This window comes from Tamandua tetradactyla, chromosome 10, assembly GCF_023851605.1.
Source record: "Tamandua tetradactyla isolate mTamTet1 chromosome 10, mTamTet1.pri, whole genome shotgun sequence".
NCBI classification, from domain to species: Eukaryota; Metazoa; Chordata; class Mammalia; order Pilosa; family Myrmecophagidae; genus Tamandua; species Tamandua tetradactyla.
In genome coordinates this window covers 22,818,453-22,836,401 of record NC_135336.1, presented here as the reverse complement: position 1 = coordinate 22,836,401, position 17,949 = coordinate 22,818,453, and the positions used below count along the sequence as shown (strand labels likewise).

At 38.7% G+C, this 17,949-nt stretch overlaps 2 protein-coding genes and 1 pseudogene across 6 annotated transcripts in view; 2 read left to right on the top strand and 1 right to left on the bottom strand.

Annotated features, from left to right (window-relative positions):
* Positions 1–3,381, top strand: part of PARP14 (poly(ADP-ribose) polymerase family member 14) — a 51,420-nt gene extending 48,039 nt beyond the window's left edge. Inside the window, exons 16-17 of the mRNA XM_077118140.1 lie at positions 799–973; positions 1,289–3,381. Of these exons, the coding sequence (XP_076974255.1) occupies positions 799–973; positions 1,289–1,578 (465 nt within the window). The 3' untranslated portion in view covers positions 1,579–3,381. The remainder of the gene's footprint in view (positions 1–798; positions 974–1,288) is intronic.
* Positions 2,516–17,949, bottom strand: part of HSPBAP1 (HSPB1 associated protein 1) — a 101,147-nt gene continuing 85,713 nt past the window's right edge. For 3 of the 5 annotated variants that reach the window (XM_077118141.1, XM_077118146.1, XM_077118144.1), the window contains 2 exons: positions 4,613–4,723; positions 2,517–4,488 (listed from right to left, as the gene is read on the bottom strand). In XM_077118141.1, coding sequence (XP_076974256.1) covers positions 3,973–4,488; positions 4,613–4,723 — 627 coding nt within the window. In that variant the 3' untranslated portion in view covers positions 2,517–3,972. Of the gene's footprint in view, positions 4,489–4,612; positions 4,724–17,949 lie in introns of all 5 variants that reach the window. The other 2 variants (XM_077118143.1, XM_077118145.1) reach the window with 2 other exon arrangements.
* On the top strand, positions 5,474–7,036 carry LOC143648319 (aldo-keto reductase family 1 member B1 pseudogene; annotated as a pseudogene).

The following is a 17,949-nucleotide window of genomic DNA, read 5'->3' as shown; positions in this document are numbered from 1 at the left end:
TCAAGTAGAAAGTTATTAGAAACATCAAATTTTTTATAGTAATGACCTGTATTACTGAACATATTCAGGCTTTTTAATTCAAAGAAATATAAAGATAAAAATGTTTTCACAAATACCATGAAAACTTTATTTTTTATGATATAACATTTAAAATCTATTTTTTCTAATATTACTATAGTTATTTGTGCTTTCTTTTGGTTACAATTTACATAGAACATCTATTTCCATCTTTTCACTTTTAATCTGTTTGTATCATTGGGTCTAAGATCAATCTCATGTGATCAGCATACAGAGAGATCATATTATTTAAGCCATTCTATCAACCTATGTCTTTTAATTAGTGAATTTAGTTCATTAATATTCATAATTATTGGTGTAAAAGCAAATCTTGGGTCTAACATTTTATCCTAGATAAATCAGTACCCCAGAGACTGAGGAGGATGCATACAAAATAGCAAAGGGTGCAAGACTAGCAATCGGAAGTTACTGGAGTTCAGTGAAAGGCAGGAGTTGGACAGGCTGCGTTGGCAGAGGTCACATAACAAGATCCTAAACATTCTTTGCTCCCGTGTGGCACATACAAAATCTTAAAGCTAGGCCAACATTCTTCCCAAGACCCATTTTTCTAAAATACTGGATGCGAAACAATTTCTGAACTCAGAAAGCTGCCGTTTGGCATTGAATTTACTGTTTATTACAATTTTTTATTTTTGATAAATAGTGATCATGTTTCATGTGCTGTGTCTTGGAAAGTGCTCTTATCAATGGCAAAATATTTTTTCTTTTTTTAATTTACAGATTGAGCGGGTCCAGAACCCAGATCTCTGGAATAGCTACCAGGCAAAGAAGAAAATCATGGATGCCAAGAATGGCCAGACACAAAATGAGAAGCTCCTCTTTCACGGGACAGATGAATTTTCACTGCCACATGTCAACAGAAATGGCTTTAACCGCAGTTATGCAGGAAAGAATGGTAAGGAAGCAAGAAATAAGATGGTAGGGTGTAGCTGGCTGCTCTGAATGAGATAGGAGCCATGAAAAGAACGCGAGCTGCCTAGTGGTTATGAATTGCATTGTGTTCCCTCATGGATGGTGGCCATGTTGCAGCCCAGGTTTTAGGTTGGCCCTCACTGTGCTTCATCCCAAAGTGAACAGATTGGCCTTCTGGGGTGCAGGGATTGATTTTCCAAGTATTAAAAAAAAGTTTAAAGAAGTTTCAAGGAGAGAACATTCCTGTTAAATTACACACTACATTGAAATTCTCAAAAATATTTTTTTCTCTTCACAGCTGTGGCATTTGGAAAGGGAACCTATTTTGCTGTCAGTGCCAATTATTCTGCCAGTGATACATACTCCAGACCAGACAGAAATGGGAAAAAGCATATGTATTATGTGAGAGTACTTACTGGAGTCTTCACGGTTGGAAATTCCTCTTTAATTGTGCCTCCTTCAAAGAACCCTCAAAATCCTACTGACCTATATGATACTGTGACAGATAATATGCAAAATCCAAGCTTATTTGTGGTATTTTATGACTACCAGGCTTACCCAGAGTACCTCATTACTTTTACACGATAACATTTAGGTTTCCTTCCCAAAGACATTATTTACAACTTCCCAAAGTTGTAAAACAAGTTTAAGTTTTTATCCCTCTTGAGAATTTTTTTCTAAGATCAAAAGTTCATTTTTTGTCACTGAAATTAATGTTTCTTCAATTTCCCTCTCATCATCTGGAATGAACCTATCTTGAGAGCAAATAAATTTGAGAATTTAGCACATATAACTTAATCAGTGGACACCACTCTAGAAGACAGGAATAGGTTTACAGTTTCAGGAGAGAGAGAATAACATTAATCTTAAAGGCTAAGGGCACAGCTGTGCAATTTCAGCAATCACTGAAGATTCATGTCAGGATGTTCTGTCTCTGTGAGGAAAACAGTATTACTACCTGGGTAATGCTCCTGAGGGCAGGATGGTGTCTATTCATGTTTTCATCTATGGGTTGAAGACCTTGCCTTATGTACAATGGATGTTTCATAGTGATAAATCAATTAAGAGTACAAAAGCCTACTCGGACTTCCACCCAAAGTAGAAACCAGCTCTTCGACATCCTGGACTTACTGTTAGTTTGCCTCAAATTGAACAGGTTCTGTGACAGAGGGCATCCTTCATGAACCAGCCCATGGTATGTGGACAATGCCAGTCAGAGCTTTGGGATCACAGTACACAACTCCAAGGACTGTGATTTAGCTTGTGGTTTAAGGTGGATGATGTCCCATGGAGTTGTGCAGCGCAGCAGCCATGGCTCAAATTGCCAGGCCTTTTTTAAGGATGAGTCAAGCCCTGACTTCTTTTACTCATTTGTCTTAGTTCTGCCCTGTGAAAATAAATGGACAGTGCCAACTGCATCTTCAGTGTGAAACCCTTCTACTCTTTTAAGCTGGAATGAACTCTTAAGGTTATTAAATAACACATTTTCCTTGGCAGCCTAGCTTTTGATGATTTTAGGGCCTTGTATATAAATAAACCAAAGACATTAAGCATATTGCTAATTTGCTAATTCAGTATCTATTGTTGGTAAAGAAGGCAAGTCTGCTTTTATTTTTTAACTTCTGTAGGTAAATTTCAGATTCACACATAATTTATGCCAGGTAGTATAACAGGTGCATTCACATACAACATTTATTTTATTCTGTCAAACAACCCTGTGTGCTAAGAATTTTTCCCCATATATGATACTCAGAGCCAGCATTTGAACCATGTCCTTGTGACATCAGACCTTTTGCTCTGCCCCCTACAGCACATGCCCTCTATGCTAAATGCTACTGATTCAGGAACACCTCAGACAACTGTTGAATTAACTTCATAGCTCATTTTCTTTCTGGTTTTGTTTCCAAAGTCTTTTCATTCAACTCTGGAGGCCAATAGGTCAGAGATAATCCTCATGTGGCACCAGTGTAGATGGCATCCTCTGACACTAGGACCTTAGAGGAAAAGGGGCTCTTCCCTGCTACAGGGAATAACACATACACATAAAGTGGAGGGGGTTGAGGGAGCCACAGTTACTGCATCATGGACGCAGACATCTTGTAATTTCTCTTTTGCTGTTTGATTTTGTTGTGCATTGCCAAAGGCTCCTTGTTGCTTAGGAGTGGCTGCCTGGCCATGGGCATTGAACTCAGTATTGTTGATGAATGTTCAAAATTGGAATAAAAAAGAAATCTGCTTTCTGATTTATCTTTGTCCTCCAGCGGTTTGGTTAACCCATGGCAAGACTGAATATCAGGGTGTTTTACACTTAAGTCAGTAAATGTTATACCCTTAATCTAAATTTATATGTTGTATTCCTGCAATTTTGAATAAAATATTTGAAAAATGTCATTTGGTAAATGGTAAGCATTTTTATCCTAAGAGATAAATGCAAAGGAGCTTGATGATAAACACAGGATACTGGTGATAAAAGACCACAATAAAACATGACAGCATCAACAAATCCTCCGAGTATTAATAATATTCAGCTGAATATTATCAGAAGGGAAACAGTATGGGTTTTGTTCAGTGAATCTGAAGGGCAAATTAACTCCAACGAGTAGCTTCTGCTAGAATAAGCCCAGCTGGGCCCGTGGTAGGTCCTGGTGGTCTATGCCAGAGCCAGAGATTCTTAAACTTTTTATGTGTTTTAGTCACCTGAGATGTTGATTGGACCTGTTAGTTTTGCTCCATCCCCAAAGAGTCAGATTCTGTAGCTCTAGAGTCGTGTCCAGAAATCTGCCTTTCCAATAAGCCTATGAGTAACAAGGAGCCAGTTGTGTTCAGAGCAATGTGCATGAGAGAAGGCAAGAAACTCTGAGTTTAATTAGGTAAAAACAAGTACATTGACAAGCAGGTGCACACTGACCTTTTGCTATTCCATCTTTTATTTTAAAATCATACTATTGAAAAGTATTTTTTAAAAGTCATCTTCTATTAGAATCATAAGCTTCTTCCTTGTATCAGAAGTTGTGCTACTATCCTGGTTACCTGAGGATTCACCAAGCAGTCCAGCAAGTCATCTGTAGAAATGAATGTTTCAGATGGGACTGTAGTGCTATTTGATGCATTCTCACTTTTATCCATCTTTTGTTGACTCTTTCTATAGTGCAATTTTCCAAAGTGTTCTCCATCTCTGTCAACAAAGTCTTTGCCTTCACTTTCAAATTCACTTCCTCTTTCTGAAGATGCTTCTTCAGAACTTGGTATTACAGCAACCAGATCAGGGCCAAAGGGAATTGCTGCCTCCTGCTTTACTGATCTCTTGGTTAGGTTCTGGTTACATGTTTGTTCCACCTGCATTTGGTTGTGCTCACTTAATTTTTCCTTTTTCATGGGCTCTCTGTTTATTCTTAATGTTTGAGTTTCTACTACCTTAGATGTTCTGTAATGATCAAAAAAAGCAGACACAGCTCCATTTAAGTAGTGACAATTGATTTCATGAGATGTTACCTCAACCTAAGGAAAAAGAAAGGTCATTTAGAACGGATATATATATATAATTAGATTGGAAAACAAATGTTCTAGTCAGGATTGATTTATTACAGAAAACGAATTGTGATGAAAACCAGAAGGGGCCTACCTCGGTTGGGTTTAACCAAGCTTTGGTATTGTCTGGATCCTCTGCAGTTTTCAGGGCACACACAAGCATACGGGTAATTGCTTCTTCTATTCGGGCTTGGTGGTCCTCTTCCTAAATTGAAATAAAAACACATTTCTATGAAATGTTTTGAATATGCTAATCCACAGAGATAGAAAGATTAGTGGTTGCATAGGACCAGGGATTTTGAGAGTGAGGACTTACGGAGTGACTGCTAATGGGTAGGCTTTCTTTTTTGTTTTTTTGCATGGGCAGGCACTGGGATTTAAATAGGCTTTCCTTTTGAAATGAAGAAAATGTTCTAAAATTGAATATGGAGATGGTTGTACAACTCTGAATATATGACAAACCACGGAACTGTATACTTTAAATGGCTGAATTATTTGGTATGTGAATTATATTTTAACAAAGCTACATTAAAAAAGCAAATCTCAGACTACATTATGTAATATTTCATTTGCATAAAGTTCCAAAATAAGCAAAACAAACAATATGTTGTATAGGGATATATGAAAATATGTTAAAACTTTTTTAAGCAAGAGAATGAGAATAGTGAGGGGAGTAGACAGGAGATGGGATGATGAACAGTACAACACAGACACAAAGTTATCGGTAATATTCTAATTTTCAGATTTGGTGATGATTCACTGCTATTCATTATATCATTGTCCTTTCTTTGTACCTTGCAAATATGTCACACACATATATTACATATATATGTGTGACATATTTGCAAATATGACAGAGGCTGTGAGGGTAGACACTGATATGGGATACTGCCAAATTGACTGCGCCCATGTGTACCAGAATAAGAGTGAGGTGAGGGTGGCCATGCAGTTCCCCACAGGAAACTCAACGAGCAGGTGGTGAAGCATGAGGACCTCTTCTTCATCAGCAAGCTTTGGGGCACATACCATAAGAAAAGCCTGGTGAAAGGAGCCTGCCAGAAGACACTTAGTGACCTCAAGCTGGACTACTTGGATCTCTGCCTTATTCACTGGCCTACAGGCTTTCAGACTGGGAAGGAGTTTTTCACTTTGGATGAGGCAGGCAACAAAATTCCCAGTGACACCAATTATGTGGAAATGTGGGTGGTCATGGAAGAGCTGGTGGATGAAGGACTAGTCAAAGCTATTGGAGTTATCTAACTTCAACCATCTCCAAATCTAGAGGATCTTAAATAAACCTGGCTTAAAATATAAGCTTGTGGTTAACCAGATTGAGTGCCACCTATACCTAACTCAGGAGAAGTTATTCCAGTACTGTCAGTCCAAAGGCATCATGGTTACTGCCTATAGTCCCCTTGGCTCTCCTGATAGGCCCTAGGCCAAGTTGGAGGATCCTTCTCTATTGGAGGATTCCAGGATCAAAGCAATTGCAAGCAAGCATAATAAAACCACAGCCCAGGTGCTGATCTGGTTTCCCATACAGAGGAATATGGTGGTGATCCCCAAGTCTGTGACACCTGAATGCATCACTGAGAACTTTTAGGTCTTTAACTTTGAACTAAGTAGTGTGGATATGGCTACCTTAATCAGTTACAACAGGACCTGTAGGGTCTGTGCCTTGGTGAGTGCTTCCTCCCCAAAGAATTACCCCTTCACTTCTGTGTTTTGAAGCTGTGGATGTTGGCTCTTCCCCAAGTGACTTGTTCTCCTGTTTTTCCTGCCTCCTTTTATCTTACAAGTGTTGTGTGACCTGAGTTCCTCAGCTGTCCATTAGCAGTCTGATGACTAACCCAGTTGGATGGTAGGGTATGAAGAGCAGTATCTATGGGTTATAAGTCTCTTCTAGTTTTCTTTTCTCATTTTTTTGCCCAACTATGAAATCCAATCCTTTTCTGACCAAGGGGAAAAATGTATCATGTCAAAATAGTGCCACTAATAGTTGGGTTTGGATTGCTTGGAATTATATTCCCTTTCAGCCAGACTTCATACCTCAAGTAAAAAGTGCTTTTGTGAGCAACAACAACAACAGAAAGTTTTGGGCAAACATAAAGAACTCAAAAGTTTGAAATAAAAAAATCTCAGAACTTATGGGAATGAAAGGCACAACAGAAGAGATGAAAAAACAACCGAAACTTACAACAATAGATCTGAAGAGGCAGAAGAGAGGATTAGTGAACTAAAGGACTGGACATCTGAAATCCAACATACAAAAGAAAATATAGGGAAAAGAATGGAAAAATATGAGCAGATTCTCGGAAATGAATGACAACATGAAGTGCAAGAATATACATGTGGGTGTCGCAGAAGGAGAAGAGAAGGGAAAAAGGATAGAAACACTAATGGAGGAAATAATCACTGAAAACTTCCCATCTCTTAATGAAAAACATAAAATTACAGATTCAAGAATTGCAGCATACCCCAAACAGAAATAGATCTAAATAGACATACTCCAAGGCACTTACTAATCAAATTGTTAAATGTCAAAGACAGAGAATTCTGAAAGCAGCAAGAGAAAAGCAATCCATCACATACAAGGGAAGCTTGATATGATTATGTGTATCTTTCTCAGCAGAAACCATGGTGGCGAGAAGGCAGTGGTATGAAATATTTAAGATTCTGAAAAAGAAAAACTGCCAAGCAAATATTCTATATCCAGAAAAACTCCTTCATAAATGAAGGGGAGATTAAAATATCTTCAGACAATCACTGAGAGTATCTGTGACCAAGAGACTGGCTCTACAAGAAATACTACACTACAGGCAGATAGGAAAAGGCAGGAGAGAGAGGTCTGGAGAAGAGTGCAGAAAGGAAGACTGTAAAGGTAAAAAGAAAAAAAAAACTGGATTGAACATAAAAATTCCAAAAGACAAAATGTATAAGAAAGTACTGCCTTTGCAGTAATAGCATTAAATGTTAATGGATTAAACACCCAAATCAAAAGACACATAATAGCAGAATGGATTAAAAAACAGGACCCTTCCTGAAATGAAGGAATACAAAAAAAAAAAAAAAAAAAAAAAAAAAAAAAAACAGGACCCTTCAATATGCTTTTGACAGGAGATACACTTTAGACCCAAGGACAAAAATAGGTTGAAACTGAAAGGATAGAAAACAATATTTCACACAAACAACAATCAGAAAAGAGCAGGAGTAGCTATACTAATATCTGACAAATAAGACTTTAAATGTAAAACAAAAGAGACAAACAAGGACATGATGTATTAATAAAAGGAACAAATCAACAAGAAGACATAACAATCATAAACATTTATGCACTGAGCCAGAATGCTCCAAAATACATGAGTCAAACACTGACAACACTGAAGGGAGAAGTAGACACCTCTACCATAATAGTTGGAGGCTTTAATTTCCCACTTTCATCAATGGATAGAACATCTAGATAGAGGATCAATAAAGAAATAGAGATTTTGAATAATACTATAAATGAACTAGACTTAATAGACATTTACAGAACGTTACACCCCAAAACAGCAGGATACACATTTTTCTCAAGTGCACATAGATCATTCTCAAGGATATACCATATGTTGGGTCACAAAACAAGTCTCAGTAAATTAAAAAAGACTGAAATTAGACAAAACACTTTCTCAGATCATAACAGAATGAAGGATACCAATCCTTTATCTAATATGTAGTTTCCAAATATTTTCTCCCATTGAGTTGGCTCCCTCTCCAACTTTTTGACAAAGTCCTTTGAGGCATGATCATAAGGAGTTCTCAGTTGTCTATTTTTTCTTTCACTGCTTGTGCTTTAGGTGGAAAGTTTAAGAGGCTACCTCCTATTACTAGATCTTGAAGATGTTTCCCTGAGTTTTCTTCTAGAAGTTTTATGGTACTGGCACGTACATTTAGACCTTTAATAGGTTTTTGAATTAATTTTTGTATAGGGTGCATGATAGGGGTCCTCTTTCACTGTTTTGGCTATTGATATCCAATTCTCCCATGCCCATTTATTGAAAAGACTATTCTGCCCCAGATTGGTGTATTTGGGGGCCTTAGTGAAGATCAATTAGCCATAGATTTGGTGGTCTATCTCCGCACTCTCAATTCAATTCCATTGGTCAATACTTCTATCGTTGTGTCAGTATCTTATTGTTTTGACCACTGTGGCTTCAGTACGCTTTAAAGTCAGGGAGTGATAATCCTCTTACTTTGCTCTTCTTTTTTTAGGATATATTTAGCTATTTGGGGTCTCTCCTTTACAAATAAATTTGATAGCTATTTTTTCCAAATCTTCAAAGTGTTGGGTTTTTGACTGGTATTGCATTGAATCTTGTTCTAGTTTGATAGCTGCTGGAATGCAATATACCAGAAATGGAATGGCTTTTAAAAAGAGGAAGTTAATACATTGCTAGTTTACAGTTCTAAGGCCGAGAAAATGTCCCAATTAAAACAAGTCTATAAAAATGTCCAAATTAAGGCATCCAGGGAAAGATACCTTGGTTCAAGAAGGCCGATGAAGTTCAGAGATACTCTCTCCACTGGAAAGACATGTGGCAAACATGGCAATGTCTACTAGCTTCCTCTCCAGGTCTCTTGCTTCATAAAGCTCCTTGGCAGCGTTCTCCTTCTCCATCTCCAACGGTGGCTGGCTGGTGGACTCTGTCCTTCTCTCGTCATTCTATTGTGGTTCTGTGGCTCTCTCTTTGTTCTCAAAAGGAACTCTCTCCAAAATGTCTTCTCCTTTATAGGATTCCAGTAATCAAGACCCAGGTAGAATGGGTGGAGACACATCTCCATCTAATCAAGTTTAATACCTACAATTGAGTCACATCTCCATGGAGATAACCTAATCAAGCTTTGAACCTATAATACTGAATAAGGAAGAAACCATTGCTCCCACAAGACTGATTAGGATTAAAACATGGCTTTTCTAGGGTACATAGACCCTTTCACATGGGCACAAATCTGTAGATCAATCTGGGTAGAACTGGCATCTTAACAACATTCAACTTTCCTATCCATGAGTATGGAATACCTCTCCATCTATTTTAGTTGTTTTTATTTCTTTTAGCAACGTTTCATGATTCTCTTGTACAAGTCCTTGACATTGCTGTTAGGTTTATTCCTACATACCTGATTGTTTTCGTCACTATTTTGAATGGAATTTTTTTCTTAATTGACTCCTCAGATAGGTCATTGCTTGTGTATAGAAACATTATTTTTTGTACATTAATCTTATATTCTGCCACTTTGCTGAGTTTGTTTATTAGCTCAAGTAGCTTTGTCATAGGTTTCTCAGGGTTTTCTAAGTATAGGATCATGTCATCTGCAAATAATGAAAGTTTTATTTCTAACTTTCTGATTTGGTTTCCTTTGATTTCTTTCTCCTGTGTAATCACTCCAGCTAGGACTTCTAGTACAATGTTGAATAACAGTGGTGACAGAGGGCATTCTTGTCTTGTTCTTGATCTTAAGGGGAATGCTTCCAGTCTTTCACCATTAAGTATGATGCTGGCTATGGGCTTTTCATAATGCCCTTTATGATACTGAGAAAGTTTCCTTTGATTCTTACCTTTTGAAATGCTTTTTATCAGGAAAGGAGGCTGAATTTTGTCAAATGTTTTTTCAGCATCAATCTATATGATCATGTGATTTTTCCCTTTTGATTTGTTTATATGCTGTATTATGCTGATTGATTTTCTTTTGTTGAACCATCCTTGCATTCCCCACTCTTTTAATGTGTTGTTGGATTTGATTTGCTAGTTATTTTGTTGAAAATATTTGCATCTATGCTCATTAGGGAGATTGGTCTATAGTTTTCTTTTCTTTTTTTTTTTTTGCATGGGCAAGCACTGGGAATCAAACCCAGGTCTCCAGCCTGGCAGGCAAGAACTATGCCTGCAGAGCCACTGTGTTTGAGCAGGATTGGTGTTACTTCTTTTTGGAATGTTTGATAAAATTCCCCTATGAAGCTGTCTGAATCTGGGCTTTTCTCAGCAGGAGGATTTTTGATGATGAATCTTTTTACTTGTGATTGGTTTGTTGAGATCTTCTATTTATTCTTTTTTTTTCCTTCTTTTTAAGTATCAGAACACAGGGGTAAGGAAGACAGTGTCTATATTTTATTTATTTATTTATTTATTTATTTACATGGGCAGGCACCAGGAACCGAACCCGGGTCCTCTGGCATGGCAGGCAAGTGTTCTTGCCTGCTGAGCCACCGTGGCCCTGAGATCTTCTATTTATTCTTGAGTCAGTGTAGGTTGTTGGTGTGTTTCTAGGAATTTGTTCATCTAAGTTGCCTAGTTTGTTGGTATATAGTTGTCCATAGTATTTTCTCCTGATTTTTAAAATTTCTTCAGGATCTGTGGTAATGACTCTTCCTTTCATTTCTGATTTTATTTGTGTCCTCTCTCTTTTTATCTTTGTTAGTTTAGCTAAGGATCCATTAATTTTATTGAATTTCCAAAAGAACCAACTTTTGGTTTTGTTGATTCTTTCAATTCTTTTTTATCTTCTCCAATTTTATTTCTGCTTTTATCTTTGTCATATCTTCTTTTCTTTGCTTCAGGGTTAGTTCAATGTTCTTTCTCTAAATTCTCCAGGTGAGCAGTTAAGTCATTGATTTTTGCTGATTCTTGGTTTTTAATATAGGCATTTAGGCCAATAAATTTCCCTCTTAGCACTGTCTTTGCTGCATCTCATAAGTTCTGATATGTTGTATTCTCATGATCATTTGTCTCCAGATAGTTACTAATTTCTCTAGCAATTTCTTCTCTGGTCTACTGATTATTTGGGAGTGAGTTTAATCGCCAAAAATTGTGAAAGCTGTTTTTTTGGTGATTGTTAATTTCCAGCTTCATTCCATTGTGGTCAGAGAAAGTGCTGTGGATAATTTTTATTTGTTTTGATAATTTTAATCTTATTAAATTTATAAAGACTCAGTTTGTGTCCCTGTATGTGATCTATCCTGGAGAACATTCCATGTGCACTAGAGAAGAATGTATATCCTGGTGTTTTGGATGTAATAGTCTATATATGTGTAATAGGTCTAATAAAATCTATTTCCTTATTGATCTCCTGTCTGGTTGTTATATCTGTAGTGGAGAGTTCTGTATTAAAGTCTTCTACTATTATTGTTGAAATATCTATAGCTCCCTTCAATTCTGCCAATGTTTGCCTCATGTACTCTCTAGTTCCTTGATTGGGGGCATAAACATTCATGATTGCTATTTCCTCTTTTATTATTATATAGTGTCCTTCTTTGTCCCCTATGACATCTTTACATTTAAAGTCTATTTCATCTCATATTAGTTTAGCAACTACTGTTTTCTTTTGGTTAAAGCTTGCATAGAACATCTTTTCCCACCCTTTCACTTTCAATTTATTGGCATTCTTGGGTCTATGATGTGTCTCCTGTAAACAGCATATAGATGGTCTATATATATATATATATTTTTTTTTTTTAAGAAAGACAGAGAAGGAAGGAAGGATAGAAGGAAGGAAGGGAGGAAGAAAGGGAAACATCTTTTTTAAACATTTTCTTATTTTTATTATATTTTGTTTGTTTGTTTGTTTTTTACATGGGCTGGGGCCGGGAATCGAACCGGGGTCCTCCGGCATGGCAGGCAAGCACTCTTGCCCGCTGAGCCACCGCGGCCCGCCTGATGGTCTATATTTTTTATCCATTTTGTCAATCTGTATCTTTTAATTGATGAGTTTTAGTCCAATTTCAATGTAATTACTGTAAAAGGAGTTCCTGAATCTACCATCTTATCCTTTAGTTTTATTTTTCAAATCCATATATTATTTTCCCTCTCTCTCTCCTTATCCTGTAAATTACCATCACTGGTATTCTTCAATTCTGCACTGTGATAGTTAGGTTTAGGTGTCAACTTGGCCAGGTGATGATGCCCTGTTGTTCTGTTGCTGTGGACATAAATCATCACTATGTGACATTCATCTAAAGCTGATTACATCTGCAGCAGTCAAAGGGGAGTGATTTCTGCAATGAGTGAGGTTTAACTTAATTAGCTGGAGGCTTAAAAGAGAAGTCAGAAGAGAGCTTAGCAGCTCAACATATCTCATTTCAGCACTTGCAGCTCAGCCCCAGAGTTTGGAGATGTAGAAAGGAATCTCCTCTCAGGTAAGCTGCTGGAACCCAGAAGCCAGGAGATAAGGCTGGCAGTTATTGCTGTGTGCCTTCCCATGTGACAGAAAAACTCAGATGAAGTTAGCTACCTTTCCTCTGAAGAACTATAAATTTGTAACTGAATAAATCCCCTTTTTTAAAAGCAGATCCATCTCTGGCGTGTTGCATTCTGACAGCTTTAGCAAACTAAGAACATATGCCCTGTTCCAGGCCTCTCTTTTCTGTCCTTTTTTCCAGCTAACAGGACTCCCTTTAGTATTTCTTGTAGGACAGGTCTTTTGTGGACTAGTTCTCTCAGCCTCTGTTTATCTTTGAAAATTTTAATCTCTCCCTCAATTTTGAAAGAAATCTTGGCTGGACAAAGAATTCTTGGCTGGAAGCATTTTTCATTCAAAATCTTAAATATATCATATCATTGTGCTCTTACTCCCATGGTGCCAGTTGAGTAGTCTGAACTCAGTCTTATGTGTTTTCCTTATATGCAGTAGATCACTTTTTTCATGCTGCTTTCAGGATTTTTTTGTTTCTCTTCAACATCTGACAGTTTGATTTGTATGCATCTTGGAGTAGCCTATTTGGATTTTATTTGGAGTTTGTTGGGCCTCTTTGATTTGTGTATTTATGTCTTTTATAAGGATTGGGAGGTTTTCCACAATTATATTGTCAACTAACTTTCCCAGCCTTTTACTCTTCTCTTCTCTTTCTGGGACACCAAAGCTTCTTATATTTGTGTGCCTCTTGATGTTCAACAGTTCTCTAAGATTAAGTTTGATTTTTCTCCATCTTTCTTGCCATTTGTTTGTCTCTTTTAACTGTTTTACATTTGAAGTCTAATTTGTTGGATATTAATATAGCTACTCCTGCTCTTTTCTGATTGTTATTTGCATGGAATATCTTTTCCCAACCTTTCACTTTCAACCTATGTTTATTCTTGGGTCTAAGATGCATTTCCTATAGACAGCATATAGATGGGTCCTGTTTTTTAATCCATTCTGCCAGTCTATGTCTTTTGATTGGGGAGTTTAATCCATTAACATTTAGTGTTATTACTGTATGGGCAGTACTTTCTTCTACCATTTTGCCTTTTGGATTTTATATGTCACATCTCATTTTTCCTCTTTTTACCTTTACTGATAGTCTTCATTTCTATATTCTTCTCCACACCTCTCTCTCCTGTCTTTTCTTATCTGTCTCTAGTGCTCCCTTTAGTATTTCTTGCAGAGCTGGTCTCTTGGTCACAAATTCTCTCAGTGAATTTTTGTCTGCAAATGTTTTAATTTCCCCCTTATTTCTGAAGGACAGTTTTGCTGGATATATAATTCTTGGTTGGCAGTTTTTCTTGTTTAGTACTTTAAATATATCATCCCACTGTCTTCTCGCCTCCATGGTTTCTGCTGAGAAATCTATGCATAGTCTTATTGGGCTTCCCTTGTATGTGATGGATTGTTTTTCTCTTGCTGCTTCCAAGACTCTCTTTCTCTTTGACATCTGACATTCTGATTAGTAAGTGTCTTGGAGTATGTCTATTTGGATCTATTCTCTTTGGGCTATGCTGCATTTCTTGGGTCTGTAATTTTAAGTCTTTCATAAGAGTTAGGAATTTTTTTAGTGATAATTTCCTCCATTAGTTTTTCTCCTCCTTTTCCCTTCTCTTCTCCTTCTGGGACACCCACAACATGTATATTCATGCGATTCGTGTTGTCATTCAATTCCCTGAGTCCCTGCTCATATTTTTCCATTCTCTTCCCTATATTTTCTTTTGCTTGTTGGATTTCAGATGTCCTGTCCTCCAGTTCATTAGTCCTATCTTCTGCCTCTTGAAATCTGACATTGTAGGTTTCCATTGTTTTCTTCATCTCTTCTACTGTGCCTTTCATTCCCATAAATTCTGTGATTTTTTTTCAGACTTTCTATTTCTTCTGTTTATTCATTCCTTGCCTTCTTTATATCCTCCCTCAGTTCATTGATTTGATTTTTGATGAAGTTTTCCATGTCTATTCGAACATTCTGAATTAATTGTTTCAACTCCTGTATTTCATTTGAATTGTTGATGTGTTCCTTTGACTGGGCCATTTCTTCAGTTTTCCTAGTGTGATTTGTTATTTTTTGCTGGTGTCTGGGCATTTAATTACCTTAATTAGCTTATTCTGGAGATTGTTTTCACTTTTTTTTCCTAGGATTTTCTTGCTGGGTGACTTTGTTGTCTATTTGTTCTTTGACAGCCAGTTCAGCTTATTCTAGTCCTCTAGCTTAGGTTTTGTTTAACAGATCAGAATTTTTCAGTTCTTGTTTTTTTTTTTGCTTCTTGCCCTGCCTGTATGGTGCCTTTCTCCCACTTCTTAGGAGGGTCTACTAGGTATTATACACCCCAGTCAGATTTTCCCAGACCAAACTGGTCTCCTCTCAGGAGGAAAGAGTCACCTGTGTCAGTTTTCCCTGAGGGTGAGACCAGAAGATTAAAACGTTTTCCTATGTAGTCTCTGGACTCTGCGTTTTTCCTGCCCTGCCAGTATGTGGCGCTTTTTTGCCTGCAGGTCCCACCAGTATAAGGTGATGTGGAACCTTTAACTTCAGCAGACTCTCCCCACTGGGGGCGTGGTGGAGACAGAGGAGAAGTTGTAGGCTGCCTTTAATCACTTCCCTTTTCCAGACCCTGGGGTCTGAATTCCTTGAGGGAGTGATTCCACCTGAGCTGGGCCCCACCCCTCTCCTGGGGAAGGCACAGGCTGCAGACAAGCTCTCAAACAAGCCTGTTTCTGTCTATGCCTGGGGCAGAAGAGCCTGAGAAGCCTTGTAGTTGTATCCAAAGAGTAGTCAACCCATAGAAGCACAGCCACAAAGAGAAAAAGAAAAATCCTTTTCAGAGCAGGACCCCATTCTTCAGGTTTCCCAATCAAGAGCTTAAGTTGGTATATTGCTCTGTGTATCTCCAGGTCCTATGTGGCCCCTCCTTTCCTGCAGGGCCCAGACCCTTTCAGATCCACAAAAGCCTGTTTTTTTTTTCATTTTCTTTTTCTGTCAGCCCTGCTCCCTCTGCGCTAGGGCAAAACCCAGCGACCTCAGCTTTTACTGAAGATTCAGCTGAGCTGGGGGCCTATTTTTAGTAGTCAGAATTTGTTAATTAATTCCACAATTGGTGTTTGGTTGTGTTCAGCCCCTGCTGCTAGTAAAGTCTCTTTCCTTTCCCCTCTGGGAAGCAGCCTGTGGGGGAGGGACGCTGGCCATCATGGCTTGGGGAACTCACAGTTCTGGGTGGGCTCGCAGCCAGTCCATCTGGTCCAGATTGGGGTACACTGTGTGTCCAGTCACTGATGTGGCCCCAACAGTTGGTCTGTACTGTTTCTGGCTATTTATTAGCTGCTCTGGAGGATGAACTAAATCCCACACCTTGCTAAGCCATCATCTTGGCTCCTCTCTGCTCCCATTTGCTCTTTTGTGTGCTCCAGTTTGTTGGAGAAGCCATAAAATAGTACTAACATGGCTGCCATGGCTGATGCAAGGCAACCCCACACCAGTTCAATCATTCTGTCTTCTAGGTCACTTATTCTTCCTTCTGCTTCTTCAAATCTGCTATTGTGTCTCTTCAGTATATTTTTAATTTGTTCTACTGTATCTTTCTTTCATCTCTGTGAGTTGGCCATCTTTCTGCTTAATCTTTTGGATTCTTCTTTATGCTCTTCTAGTGTCTTCCCGATATTATTTCTTTATAAACACCCTTAAGTTGTTGTTTCATATTCTGTGTCACCTCCAGAGTTTTGACTTGGTCATTTGGCTGGGCCATTTCTGTTGGGATCTTCAAGTGCTTTGTGATTTTCCGTTGTGTTTGGGGTATTAGATTATTTTAATAGGATTATTTTGCAAGGTGGTTTTCTTCACCTGTCTAAAGTTTTCTATTTCTTTGGTTTTGCATTGAAGATTTCCATTTGCATTTAGCTTGTCAGTAATTCCCAGTCTACCAAGGCCCAAATCTCACATAGGAGATACAATTCTACTTGATGGTCTATCAAACGCTAGGCTATGGAGCACAGGCAGAATGCCAACCTGCCATGCTGGGCACTGGCCTTGACCTTCAGCACATGTACACCCCCCCCAATAATAAAATATGTAAAACAAAACAAACAAATAAACAAAATACACCTCACCAATGTGTGACTAGTAGGCCCCAAAGTCAGAAGAAGATACCCCAAGATGTATTGGGAATGAACTCAGCCTAGTGTCCACAGAAGGGAGAGAACATTTTTTAAAAAATTAAACAAAAACAGAATAATAAAAAATAAGAAATAAAAAAATCAATAAAAAATAAATATATAAAATACAAATAAACAATTAATAAAATGACAATAATGCTACCAATAAAAATATTTATATAGGGCGGTACAACTGTGGCTCAGCGGCAGAATTCTTCCGTGCCATGCCAGAGACCCAGGTTCAATTCCCAGAGCCTGGCCATGCCAAAAAAAATAAATAAACACACACACATATAGAGAAAATATATTTTTTTTAAAAAGGGAAAAGGAAAAAGGGGGAAAAAAAAACGTAGGTAGATAGGGAGTCTGCTTGCTGCACTTACAACTTCTCCCCAGAAGGTGGTGCTCCTGAGGCCCGTACTCCCTCAGGCCCGCCCCTCCCCAACTGCAGTGGTGACTGGAGAGATGGTGTGCATGGTGGGGGCCTGCTTCTAGCCCATGGTGGCTGAATGGCTGGTCCTGGTGTGGGGAATGGGAGAGCTGACCAGCATCCAGGGGGATCAGCTGATCTCCAGTGCCTGGTGCCAAGTGATCTGCCACATATCATGCCCAACAGGCCAGCTATTCGTGGCACCCAGCCAAGCAACCACCCTCAGAGCCTGGGGAGTGGTTCCTCACGGTAGGTGGCTGGACCCACCTCCAGGCTTCTCCTGGGTGTCTGTAGCTGCGGGGCTGCTCGGGGAGTTTTCTCCAGCCAGCAGTTGGGGCAGACTGAAGTGGAGGGATGGTCAGTTCCCTCTGATCCCAACTCTCCAAGCACTGCCGTCAGCCCCCGGGGTTTCACAGCCCATTCAACCCATCCTGCTCTCCCTGTCTCAATCCCCCTGCCTCTCTTCTCTCCCAAACACCCATGAGACCCTCTTTCATCATTTACCCCCTGGGATCACAGTCCCAGTCATCCCATCCGCTCTCTTGTCCCACGGAGCAGGACTGAATTCAATCCACCCCGCTCTGCCATCTTCCCCAAAGTCCGGAGTATACCTTTTTAAATAGTGTTGACATGTTAAA